At 43.5% G+C, this 22,973-nt stretch overlaps 1 protein-coding gene across 14 annotated transcripts in view; it reads right to left on the bottom strand.

Annotated features, from left to right (window-relative positions):
* afdna (afadin, adherens junction formation factor a) overlaps positions 1-22,476 on the bottom strand; it is an 87,719-nt gene extending 65,243 nt beyond the window's left edge. For all 14 annotated transcript variants that reach the window (XM_068577005.1, XM_068577012.1, XM_068577014.1 and 11 more), the window contains exon 1: positions 22,191-22,476. In XM_068577005.1, coding sequence (XP_068433106.1) covers positions 22,191-22,292 — 102 coding nt within the window. In that variant the 5' untranslated portion in view covers positions 22,293-22,476. The remainder of the gene's footprint in view (positions 1-22,190) is intronic.
* Positions 22,477-22,973: the final 497 nt, after the last annotated feature.

Below are 22,973 nucleotides of genomic sequence, written 5' to 3'. Positions count from 1 at the left end.
GCACTAATGAGGCTGCTGTACACACAGATGACGACAACATAATACAATAAAGTAGTGTTACACAGTATATTGATACTGGATACTGGAATATCTAGTCTGATACCCTATTTTTTACTACAGGTACTTATAGAATAACAGTTTAATTAAGAGACATGTATGTGTGACAGCTGGATGGTGTATGTCTGTGTATAATTAAAGCTAAACTGTAGGACTTGAAGTAAAATGTTTTTTCGGTGTTGTGTGTTTATATTAGTCATTCCAGAAAAGGTGATCACTCTTTGCAAACTAAATAAAATGATCTCATCTAAAAGATCAGATAATACGGTATGGCATAACTGCTACTGGAAATCCCATATCGAATCATCCGTAGCAGACACTGCCCACGTTCCCTTTTATGGTCTCCAAAAAACAAAACCTTTGATCTCGCACATGCCATTTTAGCCATAAAAGTGCATGTGAATGTGTGCGAGACTCGGTGTAGAGAAAGTGCACCGCGTCACAGATAACCCGACCTCAAAATCCGAGAGCCAGCGTGCTCTCTGACTTACACCTCCGAGTCAAAGGTCACCGAGAGGAGAGGTCAAAGTGTAAGTGTGTGCGTGCGTGTGCGTGTGTGTGTAAGAAGTGGATTAGTCTTTAAGGAGTCTTTAGTTTTCCTGCTTGTAATGTCAAGACCGGATGGGAATTTGAGGTTAAAAAATATATAATTTCAAATTTTACGTCAGAAACGTCACGCCTCTTAACGGTAGACTGCAAGTGTGAAAATAGACATGGGAAGGAGCTGGAAACCCACCATTAAAAAGGTGCCGGTTATGAAATAATAATACTTTTTAATACTTTCCACATGACCCACAGGAGTAAAAGTGCCAACTGTCAGATAAATCACTTGGTGATAATGTACAGACATTACGCTACTGGAATTACTGCAGCGCAATGATGGTGAAACGACGTTGGTTAAAACATTACTACATGAAAGTAACATGTATGTTTGATGTAGTCATGTACATAATAATGGGGGAAATGACTGTGTACTCTGTGAGGTGATAACTGTCAGATATATCTATGGATGCATTCGGTTGTGTTATAAGTAACCTAATCTGATAGGAATTCAACAACTGGATAAGCCACAGAAACACAGACAGTTCAGTCAGGTTACTTTATCCAGCGGGGTCGTGACATGAGGGAGATTATGGTCGTTAGTGGCCACACACGTGAGACTTCCCTCCGGGACGATGCACAAAAGGAAGAGTCGGGGACGGGAGAAAGAGGGACAACATCTCTAACCAAGAGAAGAGCCTGGCCGTTATAAATAAACACCAGCCTGTGATAAAATATTTTTTAAAATTAAAGGAGAAATATGCTATGAGGGCCAATTTTGATTTGAATATCATTTATTAATACAAAATAAAAAGTATTTTAATTGAAACATCTCTATAACGTTCATACTGCCATAATTGATGGTTGTTTTATCACAGAAATAGTTCAACAACATCACAACAAACCACAGGCTGTCGTGAGCTATTAAATCTGTGCTTGTCTATCAACATGACATAACATTACATACTTAAACTGTGTTTTATTACTTCAATGCTGTCCCTATTTTTAAACGTTGAGTCCACCTTTGTGGAATGCAGCGAGGAAAAGGGAACTGGGAGAAACAACATTAGGAAGCTGCTTGCTTGCAAAAAGGAAAAATATTTATTTAGGCTTCAGATGTGCACACACGAGAAGGACATTGTGCCCGAGGAGCACTGAGCTCAAAACACGTCGCCTGCCTCTCATCAGCCTGTTGTGTTGGATCTTTCCTAGTGTTTGTCTTTTGCTCCGTTTGCACTTCTGTTGACGCATCCTCCTCCAAGAAATGTTTTTCGCGAGCGAGGAGTTTCTCCCGATTGTGTTGTTTGTCCAGGTTGGTGTTTATGGCGATTACAGAAAGGCAGAGGTATAATTTGCTCCTGAAAACATTCTGAGCCAGAGACAAAGTTCCAGCGGCACAACATTCACTGACCGCCACGCTCTCAGCGTTTTGAATCTCTTTTTTTTTTTGGAACTGAAGAAACCTCAAAGAGCGACATTCTGCAAAAACTTAATTTAATCTTAATTTAAGCACTTTTGTGATTAAAAAAATAAATAAAACCTGCTTGGAAGGAGAGTCCACTTGGCCGACCAGAGCCATTCATCACAAACAGTTATGGCTTCAGAGTTATCCGTCACCATCTCCACACTCCCACGTCTGCGTCTCACGAGTAAACGCAGCAGCGCCTCCAGAGCCGCTTTCACACAGCGTGGGTATATCGGTGTGTGTGTGTGTGTGTGTGTGTAAGAAAGTCAGGGAGTGCTCAAAGGGGGGGGTTATCAGGTGTTTCAGGAAACTAACCAGCGCTCCATTTCCGAGCATGTAAACCACTTTCGGCCTCTGCTGTGACGCTTCTGTGCGGAGACCGAGCGTCGCTGCGTGTCTTGAGTGCTTTCTGGTCCAAAAATAAGACGTTGTTAAGTATTCAGGATGAGGTGTAAACAACTGGGCCGGACAAACACTCAACAGCCCGGCTAACCGTCTCCGAATACTGTGATGAATCCATCAGCTTGAGACAGACTGAGATCTAAATGAGAAGGTCAATAGTATTAACTTTCTCAATAAAGTGCCGTTGCTGTAAAATGAAACGTGGAACAAATATCTTAATATTTAATCCTGGTGCGGCTTTAAATGAATGTGCTATATGTGCAGCGCCTGAGTGTTTTGTGTACAGAACTAGGTTAATCAAATCAAAACCTATTTGATTTAGCTATTGTACATAATTCAATTAAATAGCACCACTTTATTTGTAGGTTACAGATTTAATAATAATGTAGTTCTGCTCTTCGTTCTGAAGAAATATAGTCATTTAAACGTCTGAAATGCCAGTATTAAGAAGTGCTGCTTTGACAAACACTTCATACAAATATGCAGCTTTTTGGCAGCATTTGTCGTTATAGAGAGTGACAGGAAATGAAGGGACAGAGAGACATGCAACAAAGATCCCCAGCTGGTTTCAAACCGTGGGCAGCTCAACAAACGGACACTTTAAACTCAAGCGTATCCCGGGTTACAATCTGAAGGCCTCAACATTTCAATGTGGACAATGCGATCACACTATTAGTTTGGGCAGCTTTTACAATTTTTGCCTGGGAATAAAAAATAGGCAACTATTTCAGATAGTAAGAGCTGGACTTTGAAACACTCGTGGTTCTTTGTTACACATCTGCAACAGTAAGCAGGGTCCCGTTTCTGCTGCCGATGGGCATTTCAAACAGAAATACTATTCATTGACTACTGGGAACCATTCGATCGTTGTTATACGAAGATCATAGTTTGATTTTTTGGGAATTTGGAAATGCAGCATTTCGCCACCACAGGAATGTCACCACAGACAGTTTGTACTACAGCAAATCTCTAAATATTGCAGTACTTTCCATGGGCCATAGTGTCGATCACCCTGGTGTCAACTCCTTCAGCAATAGACTTAAGAGACATTTAATTCAGTAATAATATTGGATTGCCACTTGCGCATGTGGCATCAATTGAACGGATACTGCAGCCCCGGGTTTCATTAAAAGACAAATACTGGCAAACCCCAAAAAAGGTTACACCCTAGTTTCCATGGAGACACTGAATACTTGAATTTGGATTTTGCATTGAAAAGATGAACATCAAGAGAAGGGAGGAGAGGGGCTTTCTGGTTGATGGCTGTTTGAAAATGAGAATAGATTCCAGCTGCTGTGCGTCATCTTAGTCTCATCCACACACACACACACACACACACACACACACACGGGAACATGAGACTAATAAAATGAACTGAGTTCCTGAGTCAATATTGTTGCAGCCCCACCTGCAGTAACATGGGGGGATTCCTCCCTAAGCCTGTGTCCAAGGTCAGCTGGGCCGAGGTTTTGAACTCAGATGTTGGGAGGGGAATTTTATCCCACATCAGATCCAAGCGAAGGCGTTTCATAGACATCAGACGCACCAACAGATGGAGAAAAAATTAAAAGAGGAGGAGGAGGAGACGGGCGAAGACAAAGGATCCCATCGCATGAAGCGAGAGAATTACTTTACCTCTTGCTTTAAATAGCCAACGGATGCCAGGCTTACGGCACATTATCCACAGTATTGGATGTCTTGGTGGAAGGATTGCAGATGTATCATCAGAATCTCAAGTCTGCTTCCCGTCTTAGATTTTAAAAAGGGTTGATGACATGGCCTCAAGTAAAACAAAAGGCTGGAAACAAAAGCCATAGAAAAGTGTAGAAACAAACTTCAGACTATCGACAGGTTGTAGAATTTCCTGAAAATCCATAAAAGACTTGCATTCATAATGATGAAGAAAATGACTACAAGATATGAATGATTATGACATATTAGTGTTTGGTCAAATCGGGTTGGGTAACTTCAACTGTCACCTATGAACAAACAAGCTGTGCTACTTTTGATCGTGTACACCAGAGAGTTCCATTCATCATCGTTTTTGACCAAGGACGCTTTGGCCGAGTGAAGGGGACAAATGTGACAAATGTTACAACAAAGCAGTCCAGTCTCCTAACAACGTCTTTAAAGTTAGTACTGAACATGGTGACCAGGCCAATCTGTTGTTTGACCGAATATCCCGCAGAACAAAAACAACCTGAGCCACCAGCAAAAACAAAAGGGAGGCAGCGGAGGCCTGTTGTCCGGCCTGAATGAAATGACTAAATGCACACATTTCCTCTGTGGCTGCAAAGAAAAGCCTCTTTGTTTCAGGTGAGTTTCTGCTTCGGTATCGAGCCGTCCAGTCACCAGCCACCTCCCCCCTCTCCATCCAGCTCACCTCGTCATCCTGACAGAGCAAGGCATTGTGGGAAGGCATGGTATAAATCGTCTGGACCCAGTGGTGACTCCTGGCCACAAATCAGAACCTGCTCGCTGTCTCAACGCCTCCATAGGCAACCCACAGGGATCAAGGCTAGCAGCTAACGGCTGTGTGTGCATGTGCATGTGCGAGGTGGACTGATCTTTTGTCCGGTCTTACATACACAGACGCAGAGTAAACCCCACAGCTCATACGAGACATGATGTGTACCCAACGTGGCCGCCAACTTCAGCGCCACCCAACATGTTTCAATCCTAAAAACGTGAAACACCATGAGAGACTCCTCTTATCAGTTATATAATCTCAAGAATGTTCTAATAATGCACTGTGTTGACCCACAATCTTTATGCCATGAGACAATCTGTCCACTGAAACTAAACCATGAGTTATAAAACACACAAAATGTCTAATATATCATCTTAAGATGGACCCAAGAGACCAAGTAAAACATCTTCAAATCTCTTGTTTTGTCCAACAAAAGATATTCAAGTTACAATTTAAAAAAAATACAGAAAAGCACCACGTCTTTACTTGCTTGTTTTCTTTTTTGGGTTGACTGCATCTAATTGATGATCCAAGATGTGTCAATAAATGTTAACTGATCGTTCAGCTCCAAATCAAAACAACTCCCGATGGCTCCTGATATTAATAAACAATACATGTCACAGTGACTATAGCCATATTGATAGCAGTAGCGGCAATGTGCGATCTCCAGGCTACATACATGGAGCTGATAGTAGTAAATGTTTGCTTTATAACATATTAACATGTGTGTCTGTTTTGAAGAGATTTAAGAGATGCATTGAGACAAATTCCCATTAACCATGTTGACATGGCACACAAACAACCCGTTAAGTAGAGGCCCATGCTGCTGCCCTTCACAGAGCGGCCATTGTTCTCCAATGGACATCACTGGTTTGCCTCAAAGTAAAGAGACACTGTGTGATTATGCTATTACGAGTTGGATTGTGCAGAAATACAGAATGTGCGACAGTCTTTGTTGTAGCTTATAGGAGCACAGACTTCAAATGATGCAACCACAAGCACTCGAAGCCTCGAGTTTTGACGTTTTGGCCTTTGTTATCTTCGTGTTTGTCTGTCGCCATCCAAACACCGAGCGAGACATGTTTCAGGCGACCGAAATGTTACAATCAACTTTCACCTAAAAACACACCGTGAAAGGGGTTAGAGGTCTCAGATGAAACACAGACAAACACCACACGGACAACGCAGTAGAAGAGACCCGTAAATCACAATTTAGCCATGTCCCAAAGCACCCCCTGCTTTATCATCTATTTCACTCTGAATGGGCCATAACCTAGAAAACCAACAGGGCTGCCACCTCTTGGTCAATTCATTTACTAAGTGGTTGTTTTGGTCTTATTCAAAAAAGATCTTTTCAGTTGGCGTTTATGCTTCTTTGGGGCTCCAAGAAAGAGTTTCATTGACAACAGCTTAACACGGGTAAAAAAAACAACAACGCACGCAAAATTATGCTAGCATGTAAATGAAATTGTTTGTTTGGAAATGCACTGTATCCAGATTGTATCACAAGACAGCAATAACAATTATCATCATCAGGGAGAACTCTTACTAAAATAGGATGGTACTCAAATAACCAAAAAATATCAGCATAGGTATTTGAATCAGCCGGTTAAACTCTGGTTGAAAGATTCAAAAGCGAGAGTCAGAAAATAACTAGATAATGAGAGGAAGCATTCGCTTCTGCTCCATTTACTGATATTTTCGCTCTCATTCTCAGTAACTACAAAAGGGAAGGGTTAGAGCGAGAGAGAAAGAACATAGAGACCAGAAAGGTCACACATGCTCCTGGGCGTGTTTGTGTGTATCTGAGTGTGTATGTATGAACAAGAAAGATCAATAACGGTCTGCAGTGGTTTACGGAGGTGGGGGCGTGGGGTTGGTTAAACACGGCACCTTGTGATCAGGGCTATAGAGTTACATACAACACATATGTGTGCGCACGCGCACACACACACACGCAGACGTGAGCACAACTGTGACCTTACCAGGCATTTTTCAAGGTCCCAAATAACGTGCATGGAATAGAGAATCACCCATCAGAGGTCGGCGTGCACACACAGGCACGAGCACGCACAGACACACGACTCACCCACACATACATACATGCGCGCTCGCTTGGGATGAGGCGTTGCATTATGCAGGTCGGCCCACATCTCTCTCACAGCCATAGACTTTGGGTGAAAACTATGAGGCGGACCACCAGAGCAAAACAGTCATGCAGTAAACCCGTCTGATATACTGTAGACATCCGGATATCAAAAGACCTGGAGAGTAATTAACTGCCGTGTGTGCCTTTAAAGCCAAATTCACACAGGACCCATATTATCTGGAGTCCTTTTACCATTCTTAATAACCACAGAGGTCATGTGAGCGCTTAATCCTGGGGGAATCTGCTGCGTCGGTAATCTGCAAAGTCAAAATTCTGCCGCAAATTCGATCAAATTTGGAGGTCATCTGATAATGTTAGTCCCGTGTGAAAGTGTCTCCCAGTCAAATGGGTCCTTTTCAGGGATGTTTTATTGTTTTCCTCATAAGATTGAGGGTTATTTAGATTGCTTTGAAAATTGATGAGATTTTGTGCACAAATTCTGTATAAGTATTTAGCTGCTCAGCATTGTACCAATGTGAAGAAAGTGCAATCTGAAACCTGTAAATCACTTAACTGAAATGATACGGAGATTCTGTTGTTGACAAAATCTCTTTCCTCCACTTAAGTTTTTTCATTATTCTATGAAGCTTTTGATTAAAGCCATCTTATGACTATAGACGCAGATACTTAAAGTACCATAACAACCAGATACCAGGTACAGTGTTCTTGTACAACTACTCTGATAATACCAAACCCGATATCACAATGGCAACAGGGCGTTACCCTCTCGTCAGTTGAGCCCGATGACCCCGCTGCAACGATAACCGATGCACAAACAAGTTAAATCCATCATTTGACACCAGTTAAAGTTCATGCCCAAAACAGGCCGGCCCCAAAGTTCACCCGTCCGGTACATTTAGCGGCCACGCTGTTGGGTGCGTTGGCTACTTTCCCAGTAGGTCTCCGCCACATCAATTAGTTTAGCTGCAAAGGTGTCTGCTGTATCTGCCTGAAGTACCCTGCGTGTCCACCAGTGTATCGCACGCTAGCTGTAATGTCAGCCAGGGTCCAGACTCCAGGTCGAGAGTGTGAGTGTGTGTGATGATAGGTGTACAGTCGGCAGTAACGTTATAGCAATGGTCGTCGCAGTGCAGTCTGGTCGTTTTCCGAGAAGAAGAAAAAAAAAAGCTCCAAATAGTCAAATAAGCACATTTCTCCGTGTTAGTGAACGATGCCCATTCAAAGTCTAGAATTGTTCTAGTCTAGTGTATGCATGACACTGAGGTACAAATCCCATGACACCGATGGGTGCCTGTCCACGAACAGCTGACACCCCTGTTGGCACCGACGGAACCCAACACTGAAAAAGGTACCGAATGCTGCTATGGCAACCACCTCGCAGCTGGGGTGTCATGTTGCCATGGCGCTGGTAGGCGGGCCATGCCTCGTTCTCAGGTGACATGTGGACAAACAAGAAAGGAGGGAGCCAAATGTGCTGCCGCAGAAAAACTGGTCCAAGCGGAACAAGATAAACCAAAAGAGCAGACCTCTACAAGCAGAAAGAATTTCAAGACCGAAAATTGACGCTAATACTGGAAATCAATTCAAACTCTGTGAGATAGAAGAAAAGTAAGCCCTCCTCATCCTCCTTTTCCTGACCTGAATCTCACGGCCCTCATGATGAAAATGGGATGCGAACGAGGATCAGTGTGGTGGCTCCGTTATCACACCCGCACGTATTCCACTGATGGGTTTCAAACTATTTCTACCCGGGTGTCGCCGCAGTCAGTAATGTGGAGGTCGACCCATGTGCCTCATTTGGAGCTCAGAATTACACGGCACTGCTGAAGAGGGAATATTAAGGATCACAGTTGTGCCACAAAGAAAACTCGACATAACACATGAAGTGACGTTGAACCAGCCGCTCTCGTAACAAGTTGTATTGCTTCAGGGAAAGTGTTGTACCTAACTTTTTTTTTTTCATGAATCTGATGGTTAATTAATTAGTCTGTTGACATTTGCAAATAGTGAAAAATTGAACCGCAAACTACCCGAAATCAAAAGAAAAAACAGAAAGATATTACATTTGCCGTGATATAAAACAGAAAATCTGCAGAAAACTCACATCCAATTAGCTGGAAGCAGATAATTTTTGCTCAATGCATGATTGATGAAAATAGTTGGCAGTTAGACTGACGAAACGTTTCGTTTGTGTGGGCAGTCCTGGACCAATGTCTATATTCCTACAAACCTATAGACTTCAAATAATGTCGCACTATAACAACACAACAAATACATTGTCATCTGTAAATAGATAAAACTTGTTTACAGGGTCTGAAGTGGATCATCATGAGGCACGGGGAATATTTTAACTGGCATTAGTAATGTCTTGATGAAAGCTGCAGATATGCTGAAACTAATGCAATTGATGCCGCCAGCATTCAAATTAGTAGATGACATCATCTGGCCTTCACCAGAGACCCGGTTCAAAGCGGCAGAAGCTCTGGTCTGAGTGCAATTCCCCACATGTGCAGGATTTAGTGCACCAGCAAGGTCTGGCAGTCACGTCGCAGGAAAGTTTCAAATACTTTCCACTGGTTGGTTCAATAAAATGCCCGGTATCAACTCTGCCACTGTGCTGATGGGTGATGTAATGCATTTGCATATGGTCTCTGCCTCCTTAGACAAACAACTGACCAGGAACAGTAGCTTTGACTGCAGCCTCTCCTGTTTTAAACACACTCACTCAGGCCACATATAATATTGTCCAGACAGACCTGCATGTTAACTCAAAACACATTTTGCGAAGGATGTTACGGACAAATTATTTTGTTCTTTCACTTCCGAGAGAGATTTACTCCCAAACCCTAATCTCCAAGGTACACACAGATACAAGAACTCATGCACACACACACATTTTGGGCTTGCTTGCTCTTGCGTGTTCACGCATCCCCACTGTCCTACTGCGTGTTTGTGAAAGCCATTCTTCTGAAAGTGAGTGGACAGCTAAGAACAACAAATAGGAGCGGGTGGAGCAACGTGGAGGGAAGTCCCCGGCACACTGAGGTCACCCACACGGTATTATTGTATTTTTCTGTTCAAATTATCCACCAAGCAAGCGGGTGGGTGGTGCTGTGCTGGGACAGGGTGAGGACGGGGTGCAGCACCATGTGGGGGAGGAGGGGCTTCTAACAACCAGCAGATGAGAGGAGTGGAATTAGAACAAACACATCAGGGACGCAGTCGGTATGTTACTTCAGGCCGCCTGTCTTGGCTCATCCCTTCATGTCCTCGTGAACTATTTTGCTGCCAAGCGGTCAATAAAAGTTACATTCCATCGACAATGCTGGCGCATGTTTGATGCGTTACCATGCATTTGTACTGCTCGGCTCAACTTAATACGAGCTGTGCTTTCATTTAATCATCAAATCAAGGGATTTATGTTCAGATCGGGTAAGTGATGTAGGAAATGCATGTTAAAAAATAAATAAAAACACACCGTTATCTGATAAGACACTCAATCCGTAAGTGCTTGCTTGGACAAATGCCATGCAGTTGACGAAGCATCAGTTGTTATCTGTGGTCACTTGAGGACAGCAGAACAAGTTGAAAATACATCTGATACACAGCGGAAACGACTTATAGTGATCAACTGCTTATGTGGCTCCAAATGCTTTGAGGTAGAGTAGTAGCCAGGAAGTCCGCTTAAAGTGGTCATTTGGGGTCTTTTCATGAATGACTGCATAGAGTAAAAACATGTTAAATCTACAATACGGCAAACGTTAATCTTTTTCCTGTTGCTTACTTTATCCCTCGATACTTTGCTTCACGTTACCCGCCCGCTTACTAGCTGGCTACCTGAGGGAAATCATGCAAGCAAAAAGGTTTTTTCTCTCCACGACGTGGAAAGCACCACTAGTTGAAGGGATGCTGATTGTCTGCATAGTAAAAAAAAATTAAAAAAGTCTCCAGCTGGGTCCATTTGGACCACCTGCTATCACAAGTGTGTTGCAGCGGATACTTTTTACAGAACCAACAGCACCAAACCAGCAACGCCAGAAATGTTGTGGTCCCCATCTTAAAAGTTGTGGAATGTCACGTGTTCCGTGTTGTTGGTCAAAGCTCTGTGTGCAGTGAGTATTTGTGAGGGTTTGGTAGGCTGGTAATAAGTTGAACCAATCAATAACTATTTCACACCCGAAGGAAGATTCTCATTTCACCGAGCAACTCATTGAAAACTTTGGTCATCACAATTTTTTATTTGAACAGCTACTTGCTTTTGGCCAATTTTTAAAATGCTGAAACTAAAGCCACACTGGGATTATATATATATATATATATATATATATATATATATATATATATATATATATATTACTCGCAGAAGGTTTAAAATTTGACCACTCGTGTCTGCACGTATAGGGCATCACATATAATCTTCATATATTCTTTTTCAAGCAGCCCTTCAGATCATGCTAATAGGATTGCAACAGATCATTTTCAGTGTGACTTTGCAGAACGTTCTCCCCAAATAGTTGTTTCATAGGCGAATTCACCAAGAAACATTTCCAAAAGCCCAAAGTGACTCCTTCAAATCTCTAGTTTTGTATGACCAACTGCCCAAAAACCAACAAGGGTTGAGTTTACAGTCACAAAAAAGATGCATAAGAAATGCAGCAAATCGCAAATGAGTCGAACCATTTGACATTGTTGCTTTAAAAACGACTTCAACGATTTATTGTAAAAATACACAACATGAGTTTAGTTGTTTTTATTCGCCTTTGTTTTTATGTGGATTTCTAATTACCAGCCAAATCAATACTTTGGTTGCAGCCCTGCTGAAACCTCCCCCTTGAACTGCCAACATGCAGCAAACAATAGGTTTTACTTCCAGTCATGACACCGTTCCTCCTCGTTTTCCCTCCTTCTGGTCCACGACTTAGACATTGATCTGCAGCAAAGCACCATGGGAGCTGGTAGCGAGCGGTGCTACAAAACACTCACAGTCATTGGTCTTGATTGCTGTCTGATCCTGTGAGGTCAACCAGGGGGGGGTTACCTCCCATGTGATTGGCCCAGAGGGAGGCAGACGTCCTCTGACTGACAGGTAGGGGGAGCATATCAGCTGGCTGAGAGGACTGCAAGGACCAAACGGAGGCCCGGTGGAGAGAAAAAAAAATAAGAGGCAAGGCGGGAGGAGGTGAGCCAGGCCTCTGAGGGGATTAACATGGTCTGACAGGCTGGCTGGGACACACACACACACACACACACACACACACACACAGACACACAGACACACAGACACACAGACACACAGCTTTTAAGGGCGGGCTGCTCTGCTGAGCACACACAATACACTGCTTGTTTTAGAACAAGGGGAAAGAGAGAAAAGATAGATAAGAGAGAGGCCAAATCACAGAGAAGGAATGTGTGTTTGACAGAGGGAGAGAGGGCAAAGCGAGAGTGAGATTATGAACCACAGGTGCTCCCATGGTGAGAAACTCCCTCAGTGGTCCTAATGCAAATTCCATGATTTTCCCAATGTTCCTTCTTCTCCAGTTTATTGAGGAGTGAGAAACGTCTGGACTCAAACCAGGTTCCACTGGAAGCCGTCTGAAACTAGCTGAGGGATACATTCATTTCGGTCTGTAAAATCCCCCCTCACATTCTTCAGCGTCCACAGAGAGTCTATCCTCTGTTACCTGACCTTCCTCGTCTGGAATTCACCGCTCAAAAGAACCCGGTTTGCATTCCAGGAATTCCAGGACCAGCATGATCCCTGAAATCGATGACATATCACCCATTTGGATCCCTACACAACTCCTCAACCACTCGGACAGAGGCCACGCTGATGTGTTATCCTGGGCTGCTTAGTAAGCCTCTTTAAGGAGCGCTTCACATCTATTGATCAGAGTTCCCATCAGGGAAAATTAACGGCCTCTAAAGTAGAGCGAGGTTTCTGCAAGATTGGCCAGGTGTAAATTTAGGTTTAAAGAACCTGTGCATTAAAGTAAGAATTGATTATCTGATGTATTTTGCCACCTATCCCAATGTGTAAATAAAAACAGTGGAATGTAACTGGAATAACTTCTCATTGGAAACTCTGCGCAACATAAAAATTGTATCGTTTCTTTGAGTCTGCCATCTAAATCTTACCTTGTTGTTTTCTCTAAATTGTGTCTAAATACAAAGTGACTGAGGTAGCTAAAGTTGGGCTTGATGGTACATACTGAAAAAGAAAAACGACCTGTAATTAGTTGTACATTTGACTGCTACAGCTTCTAATCTAAAAAGAGCCTCATCTCTTTAAAACTGAAAGCACAGGCTGCAGTGGTTCGGAGAAAGACACTTTACCAAAGGCTGCAGTAGGATTCATTTTTCTTATCATTTCTTACCCTCTCCTCATTTTGCATGAGTTACATTTTCATGAACACGTCTTGATAGAAACCCTTTTCGCCCGAAACCGTCACGCAGCCTAAATCCCTCCACGGGAGGCTGAAGTGGACTTCCTAACGTTCTGAACATAAACAGCGGTGATAAATATCCCGGCTGTCCCGTGTGACCCCCATCCTTCTTTTTTAATGGGCAGCAGCCAATAGGCCGAGGCCAGCTGCATTAATTACAGCCGCTACGGTGAGCGATGTGGCTGGACAAGAGCAGGAATATCAAGGGGAGTAGGAATTTATAAATAAAGACATCCATGCTGTCAGAATTAGGTGTACCACAGCGGCGTTCTAGCATATGACAACTTGCAACCAGTGGAATTACAGCCAACCTAATGTTTAAACCATAAAACACCCAAACTGATGAGAAACACCACTGAACCAAACTCAACATGAATGTAGCGGTTGGCTTATGGGAGTGAGCTGCAAGGTCACTCATTCAATCATGACAGTCCGTCTGTCCGTGCGTGCGTGTATTTATGTGTGCACTCATACGTGTGTGTGAGTGCGTGTGTGTGTGTACATGCGTGTGAGAGATTGAGACGGGCCATAACTCTGCTGCACAGGCTATAAGACTTGCGGTCGTGATCTTTTGCCCTACTTCGTAATGAAGCGCTGCGGAGCGATTGCGCTCACACACGCACCACGAACGCACCGATTGCCCACGGAATGTGACATTTGCAGCTGCAACTGATTGGACTGGTGAGGCGGACACTTGTGGACATGGACTCTCAGACACAAGTGGTGCTCAAGTTATCTGAAGCCTACGGAGGGTTAGTGAGGCTGGAATTGCAGCCACGATGCTGACGCTGGTGGGAAGAAAACTTGGGCTACACAGGGTCAAGTTGAGGGTAAATACGGGTCATTCCATAACAACTCACCAAGACCAGTTCATGTCTTTGATTTTCTTGAAAACTCTAGTAGCTCTACAGCCAATCAATTATCTTATGATTTGTTTGGGGATGTTTGTGTGTTCTTTGCCCTTTTTCCAGGGGACCGGGATGGAATTTCGTCTGCACATCTGGGAAATCCTTTTTAATTTTTAACATGTATTCATGTAAATAGCTGGTTATTGAATGTTTTATCGGAATCAAATCGATAAAACTGAATATAATTTTACCCACCCACCCCCGCCCCCTAAAAAAAGAACACGATATCCACACGCGTTTTTTTAATTCTGTGTACTGTGTGTTTATATATCGATCCCTTCTAGAAGTTCAAAAAATGAGTGCCACAAATGTCGTCCTATGAATTCAAGAGGTTTTAATGTGGTGAGTTGGATTAGAAAAAGGCAAGCACTGCAATACAACAGTGAAGAATTGTCCAAACAAGTTAAGAACAATACAAGTATAAAGAGGGGAAGGTTAAATGAAGCAGGGAAAAGGCTAGCTTTCACGCCTGCCAATGTGTGTGCTTACATTTATCCAGAGAGCTGATAAGGGTCCATGCTCCTTTCCTACTAAGCCTTCACCCCTTTTCACTTCACACAGCGAGTTGTTGTTCATTCACCTTTTCAGACTACATTCATCAGTCCAGAGATTCGTTTCCCTGTTGTCTCGCCTGTGAACAAACTCTGCCGGCAAATATGGAAACATCAAAAAGACCAAAAAACAAAGCAGCATAAGCAGTCTAATCATAAGTTGTGTGGTCTCCATAAAACCACATTTTGGGGGAGGGTCATGTCGGACCCAATTTGCACTTGTTGCATCTCAGGAGGCGATTTGTTCTTGCAAGATGTCGCCAAGACGCAAACGTAATCTTTACTGCTCCCAAGTGGAACTACATCAGTAAGCGTTCAGTGGTAATAGCCACTCACTGAAATTACACTGAAATCAGCCATCTCGCCTGCACAGAGCTGTTGCGGCGTTTATCTGATCCCTGGTCACTTCAAGCTGAATGATCTGGATGGGCGAGCAAGACCCGGTGAGGACGATTTTAAGTTTTGCCTCGCTTGTAGTCCAAACATGTTTGTGTTAGTTTATAGACTTTCTCGCATTGGCCAAACCCATCGCCACGATGCTGGGTCGGCACTAAAGAATGGTCTGAGCCCAAAGCACGGGACGCAGCGACGGTGCACTTGCAAAATAGATTGCCCAGATGGCAGAAATGGGGAGAAGAATGCCGGCTGATATAGGCAACCGATGGCAGACTTACATGCACTGTCTACATCCGGTGAGTAAGTAGTTACTGTAACTGAACTGTTGTTCTTCTGGCATTTTTTTGCAGTGAACAAAAAGCTTCCGGTGCCTCCTACCACGACCCTCTGAACTGCAGTATGCCGGCGCCTAATTTTTACACAGCCCAGAAAAAACTAGAGGGACTTCAATTTTAAATGTTTGATCTGACCATTGCATTTATGACAATGTACAAACAGAAGTGTCTTAAATCGCACGTGGTTGTCAGCTGGATATAAATGGAGCCTTAGCTTTAGTGCGATCCTCCACATAGAATCTAGGACTGCAGCACCTTTGAGGAAGACGCATAGTTTAGCTTTTGGCTCACACACACATACACACACAGGCAACCCGCCCACCTGCGACTCAAACAGCAGCAAACTGAGCAGATTACTGCATGTTCACTCCACGTCTAGTAAATCCAACCATGACGCTAACTGATGAGGGTCTCTTTGACCTGTATTAGGAATACCTTAAACCGGAACAACAAAAATATTTCACACACACTTTTTTTTAATAAGCCTGTCAACTACAGAATATGTGTGGTTGTGAGAAAGAAAGGCCTCTTTTGGTGAGCTCATCGCAGCCACTGCGTTACCATAGTGACAGAGCCAGCTAGCGGCTACATGACATGATGAGAGATAGACAGAAAAAGGGAGGGAGGGAGGGATGGAGAGATGGCATGGCCGATGAACACACAGAGGGACAATGCAAATAGAGATAAATGCACAGAGCAGCCAGCTACTCTGTGTGTGTGTGTGTGTGTGTCCTCATGGTATTGTAGTTGTGGCTGAGGCCAGCAAATCTGTTAACCAAGCCTCCACTGTGATGCTGCCAAACATGCAGCTACTATCACCAGCTGCTGCTAACAGGTACACGCCAGGCCAACACTGACCTTTTAGTCAAAGTCAAACACCAGCCGTGGACTTGTTCACCAATAATATAAACCAGCAGCAGAAGAGCCATCAGTATAGAAAAGTCTGCCAGCTCCTGGACTAATTCATGCAGCGTAAAATGCCAGAGGTGCCATGTGAAAACCTTATTATAAACCTACATTTAAGTAGATTACTCGGCACTTAAAGAAAGACTTGGTGTGCCACACAGATAGTGGTATTGAAAGGATGCAGCCTCTACTTTTATATGGACTGTAGTCTGCTTTTTAAAAGCACTTTCTCGTTAAAAATAATTCAGATTTATCAGACAACTTGTCATAATTGATGCCAAAGTAGCCATCTCCAGTAATATGGAAATTTGAGGATGCGGTACATTGAGATACAAATCGTTGACAGAGGAACTGTAATCGAAGATTGATCGTCTCTGATGATGGTCCCGTGCCAAGTCATTTTTCCAAACAATGCTTGATCGATAGTTCTAGCTTCTCAAATGTGAGGATTCACTGCTTTTTTCCAGTCATACATTCAAGTAAACAGAATCTTGGCGTCTTGTCGGTCAGGCAAAACAAGATGTTCAAGGATGTCAGTGTCACTGTGACAGATATTTCTCACCAAACATCACTCAAACACTCGATGGTTGCAGCCCTACCATCAACGACTTTGCCATACCGTTCACGTTGAACTATGTATCCCCTTGCATTTGTGGGCAATGTTGCAAATAAATGCACAGGTTGGCTTTATATCCATTTTTGATTTTTATGTTACTTCGGCGCCGATGAAATAACCCAAGCTTAAGTATTAGTCTATGAACAATGTCAACCAAAAACTAAATATAACTAAATATATATCCACAAGCAGGATAAGGGCTGCTACACCAAAACATAGCTATCTAAAGAGTTATTCCTGAACTATGGAAATAGCTGATAAAATAAAATCTGATCACGCATCCCTCTGAAAACAACCCAGTCATTCTAACCAGACCACAGGAAACCCACTATCTCCACGCACAACACACTTCCTGTCGGCTTCCTGCTTCCTGTGCAACAGGGGAAAAAGGAGGGAGTGGCCGCTGATGTCACAGCGAGTCTGCCGACATGCCGCATTCACATCCCAAAGGGAAAGAAGGTGGACCACGAGCTAAGCTCCTTGTTAATGCCTTTGACCCCAAACTCAGCCGGTCAGCACTATCAGAAAATACTATTTATCCAAATTTTCATTGAGTGTCAAAGGTTACTGTGTCAAAGGTTTGTGGTTTAGTACGTTATGACAACTTAAGCACACAAGAAACCAATAACACGTACATGGTCCAATACAGTACTATAATACTCCACTAAGATTTTCAATTAAGCTGTGAGGAAACCATTGACGGTGGTTACTCTTGCCATAAATTTGTACCCTTTAGGCTCCTGAAAATGTTACAAACAACTCCCGTTTCTCAGTCTTTCCTCCTTGAGCCACAGTGAGGATCCTTCACTGGATATCGCAGTACATTAACACATTGACATCCTACAGCCACGCAATACACAGTGGAGTTGAGGAATGTATTGAGAGCCATACGAAGACACACCGATTGTATTTTAAGCCAGAGTTTTCTGCTGCTAAAGACTGTCTTTTCAAAGCATCTTTTCCTGAAATTATTATCATTTTTAAATCAACCCTTTCCTCAAGATACTATCGTCCTCCACGCCTGTCAGCATGTTGTGCAGCACAGCCGTGTGCAAGGAGGTTACATGAGCTGCTACACTTCAATAATCATAAGTCTTTTGTCACACCAGGCAAAGCCTACTTTCACTGTTATAGTCTTGTCATCTGCAGCTTTCAGAGACCAATTCAAGACAATTAAGACTGGAGGCTGAGCTGCTCGCATTTTACGACAATATCAACGAGCAGGAGACAAACGTGGCATATTTTTGCATAATGAAGGTTATGAATCTATTAATCAGCAACATACAGTTAAGGAGTTATATCAGGACAGTGTACTTTTAAATACAAAACGTTTGGATCCGTTCAGCTGAGTGGACTTGATAAAATATCGATCATACTGCGTTGACTCTGTAATCAACACCAAGATGTCCAGCCCTCCTACACCTTAAAAGTTCTATAAAGTCTATTGTTTGTTTATAAGTCTTACATTTAGATCCAATGCTATTTCTAAGATCCTCTTGATGTGGGATCTACATGCTGACAAGCAATCAAGCCACAGTGTCGGCAAAACTAGTCACTAAAAGTGTAATATTGTATAATATGTGGCAGCCTAGGAGGTTTTTAGAGGCCAGTGTAGTTTATTTGGTGGTGAAGAAGGCCTTATTCCCAGGCAGGATCGATCGGGCACTGCACGGACGACAAAAAAGCTGCTGTTTTCGTTTTGAACAATAAGCCTCTCTTGAGTTGCTCAGAAAAGAAACTGAGTGTGTGTGTGGGGGGTGGGAGGGTAATGTCTTAGGTCAGCACTCAGGACAAATCCAGGAGCTTTACAAACAGTCGTACCTGCATCAAGCATATAAAATGGTAGAGGTCAATGGATCTGCCTAAATTTTCCTGATAAGAGATACAGATTACATGAGTCAGCACTTATCCAAGGCAAATCACACTTTCATACAGGTCGTATGTGAACTCATTTAACTGCCCCGGTCAAGGAAAATGTCAACATAATATATGTCGGACGTGCCGGATAACAATGTCGTATAGTGCTCTCTGCTCATTAGCACACTGTCACAGCCACTTCATAATGCCCAATTGTATCGCTTAATTTACATACCGCCTGAGTGCACAGTGAGTGAATGCTGAAAGTACTTATGTATGGTGATATGAATTATCTACTCTAAACATTAATCTTGCTCGGTATACAAGGTCTGCTTGTCCTGAACAATTTGATTCAGTGTGGACTCATACTGTTTTAGATATGTGCCCCAAACACTCTGGTTTAATGCTTGTTTGGGCTCAAGCTGACAGTGCATTAGAGCTTGTAAATTAGAACAAACAAGTGCACACATACTAGTACAAGTACTTGTTCCAAATGTATTAAGCCAGAAACTTGCTTTTCGATACTTCACTCTATATCACAGGTTATATTCAGGGCAATCTAGACAACAATGTTTCCATTGTGAACAGCTTTCCGAGCTCAGGAACATTTAAACTATAATACACATCAAACCGTGAGTATTTTGGGAGGACTGCTGCAGACTGTGCAAAGCATTAAACCAGAGGCTGCATTAGCATTAACGCATACGAGGACAACTATGAATGTTGTGTTTTTGTTCTGAACAACGTCCATCTTCCTCATACAATAGAAACCTAGGAGAATTATAAATGAACAACTCTCCGTGTTTACGCACATTGACTTACAATAGTGCAGTGTGAACCTGGACAGCCTAAATACAAAACTGCAGCAAAAAGTAAACATTCCCACAATTTTTCGTATCCAAATAAAACAAACGGTTGGTGTGATTGCATCTGAATTTGTAATGTTTATTTCATTCTGCAACAATAAGCCCCATGTGTCTGCCTATGGTGAGTTCCCACGTGACACGAGTACCTGTTATGTTATAACAAGGCCCAGCATAAGTCCCACAGCAGGATTTATTCAGTTTGGGTTGGAAGATTAAAAAGTTTGTGAACCTTTGCTCCAGACTAATCACCCATCCATGGCTAATCTAATCACACGAATGATCTAACCGCTCCCCGAGGCAGTTTGGTCAGAACTACAGAAATTAAACATTGTCAAATTATCAGAAAACGCTGATTGCGTGTGCGGTAGTTTAAATCTAAAGTCATTGTGAATCACAGATCACACGGTAAAGTAGTATTACAAATGTGGTGTGCTTCATGCCCAGCTTCACTCTTGAGTAGGCTAGACGGTGTGAAGGACACTTGTGCAGCTTGAGGGGCTCCCCCAGCTGACATATGGGTTAGGGTGTGGCGTGGCAGGGAAGGCCATGCATCTGCTTACATTTAATCATGTTCTGCTGGACTCAACTCTGAGCAGCAAGGCTCCTTGTCCAGCGAGAGAATTACAGCCTGGAGAACTTCTGGACTGGGTTAATCGTTCCTTGCAAGAATGGCGACATAGTGGTTGTGTGCATGTGTGTGTGGGTGTGCGTGTGTCACACATCCCTGCCCAACGGCTGGCCAGCTTCAACCCTGATAAATTAATCGGCTCAAGAAGAGAGGACCCCGTGCCCCCCCCTGCACCCTTATCCAAGATGAGGTGGGGGGAGCTGCCCGCCTAAAAAAAACCCGCTGAAGCAATCAGTCACAGCGATAAATCAAAACTACTTAGGCGTGAGATGTACCAGTGAAAGAGCAAGGATGGATCGTTATTGACTAACTCCTTAAAGACTAGAAACATCACCATGCCCCCTTGTGCCTTCCTCTGGGTTTTGCTAGCCGTATCTGAACCCTGCATCCTGCAGGGAGGAGTTTCTTATCCCGGCATGTTATTAGTAAACAACCCCAACCCTGAGTCTAGACTGGCCTTTTAATTAAAGCACCGTCCCTCGATATGTTGCAGGGTCAAATCATTGCTGGTCAAGCGAGCAGCTCGCACCAAGCTAGCTAGTGTGAGGACAATGCAGAGCAACATGACATGATGGTCTGGCGATGGTGTTGTGGTGTGTAGAAGTGCTGGTAGCATCCGCACTTCGAGTGCCCTACCTGGTGCATTCATTTACCGCCCGGCGTGTTGCTAATACTTTAAGCTTTTATCTATTTTGCCCTGCGTATCAAACAACCTCGCCGTGTTAACTGGGTTTGTCAGCCATTGCGGGCACCACTGCTGAGCCCCCGCTCCACGACCGGTGCACACTGGCACAGCTCGAGACGTCACAAGTTTTGGTTCGTCATTTAAATAGTAATTATGTGCGTTGTACAAAATAACACTTCCTCGCGTTCCTTCGTTTGACACACCGGCTGGGTTCACGTTTGCTCTACAGGTAATGTGCTCGCTAACTAGCTAGCTAGCCCCCCCCACCCCTCCTCCTCCCATACGTGCCGTTCCCTCTTGTACTGGAGATAACAACACACCAAACTCCATTCAAAATCAGTGGCAATTCAGTGTTGCCACTCGTATCGCACTTGTACACATAGCCAAAAATACACATGAAGATCTTCAATCAATTGCAGGAAGTCACTTCAAATTCGGTGTATTTATTACGTACAAAGCAGGAACTGGTTCTCTCAACTGTCAACTTTGAGAATTATTCCTACTATATAACGTTAGCTTGCTGTGGCTAAGTTACAAGCTAAACACAGCTGTGGGCGGTAGCTAGTCGCTAGCTCACGTTACGTTAGTGTAAAGTGTTTCTTAAAGAAGGACATTTTACAGAAACATGGCGCGGATCTGTAGACAAATAGCCAATGTGTCTGTTTAATTGCCATGAACGGTCAAACGTGTATTTCATGTCAAAAGGCCGTATGCTGTACATATGCCAATATAGTAAATCGCCAGATTTTTCAATGGAGTTTGGCATTCATTCTCTCCATGCACGTACCGGGGACTTACACCGAGCAAACCAAGTGAACCACGCTGTCCACAACAGCTCGGCTTTCAACACGTTCAAGCCAAGTCTTGGCCAGTGACGCTTTCACGGTCTCCCATTCGCCCAGGAGAGGGCCCGTGGGTCCGCGGCCTCTCTTGCCACTTTGGGGTGGTCCCCTACCTCTGTGGGCCGGCTGATCTCGAACAGGTCGAGCCGGTTGGCGTTCCAGTGGTTGATGATGTCGGCCAGTTTCCTCCTCTCCTCCTCCCTGCTCCCCGACATGGTGGACAGATTTTCTGACCCTCTCCCTCCGTCCGAACTGTTGAATAAAACTTTCCGTCAGGTTAGTCCACAAGAGAAGCAACCGCCGCCACAGAAACCGAAACGCTCAGGTCTGCCGTTTCAACGCCGGTACTTTCAGTGATCCGTCTCTCCGCTCACCGACCGACCTGCTGCCTGATCTGTTTCTGCTTCGCGTTCCCGGTGCGCCTCTGCGCGCTCCCGATACACGTTGGATGCATGGTCGTGCACGCGCAAACCTGTTAACTGTTTGAAGCCCAGAAACGTGATTCACGACGCTGCTCTACTAAATGAGCTTTGGTATATAGGGTTAATGATAAGTACTTAGTGTAGTAAGAAGGATTACGTCAATGTGTGCTAATTAAGGGCCTCATTTTTTATTTAAGCTCCGACACGATTTATTTTAATAATTGTACCACATTAACGCTCAATAAACCAATGGTTTTATTTTAAGAAAATCATTAGATACATGTATGTGTTTGCACATGCGACAGACAATTATTATGAACATGTATTATGTGTGTGTGTGTGTGTGTGTGTGTGTGTGTGTGTGTGTGTGTGTGTGTGTGTGTGTGTGTGTGAAAAGCTTGTGCAGGAGAGGTATTCAGTATTTCGATACAAGCTTATATAAAGACTTCTAAACGCTGAACAGAGATACATTCA

Source organism: Clinocottus analis, unplaced genomic scaffold (assembly GCF_023055335.1).
Source record: "Clinocottus analis isolate CAN_PGR_092001 unplaced genomic scaffold, fCliAna1.0.p SCAF_15, whole genome shotgun sequence".
Classification (NCBI taxonomy): Eukaryota; Metazoa; Chordata; class Actinopteri; order Perciformes; family Cottidae; genus Clinocottus; species Clinocottus analis.
Note: the sequence above shows the minus strand (reverse complement) of the source record. Positions and strands in the feature narration are given on the sequence as shown.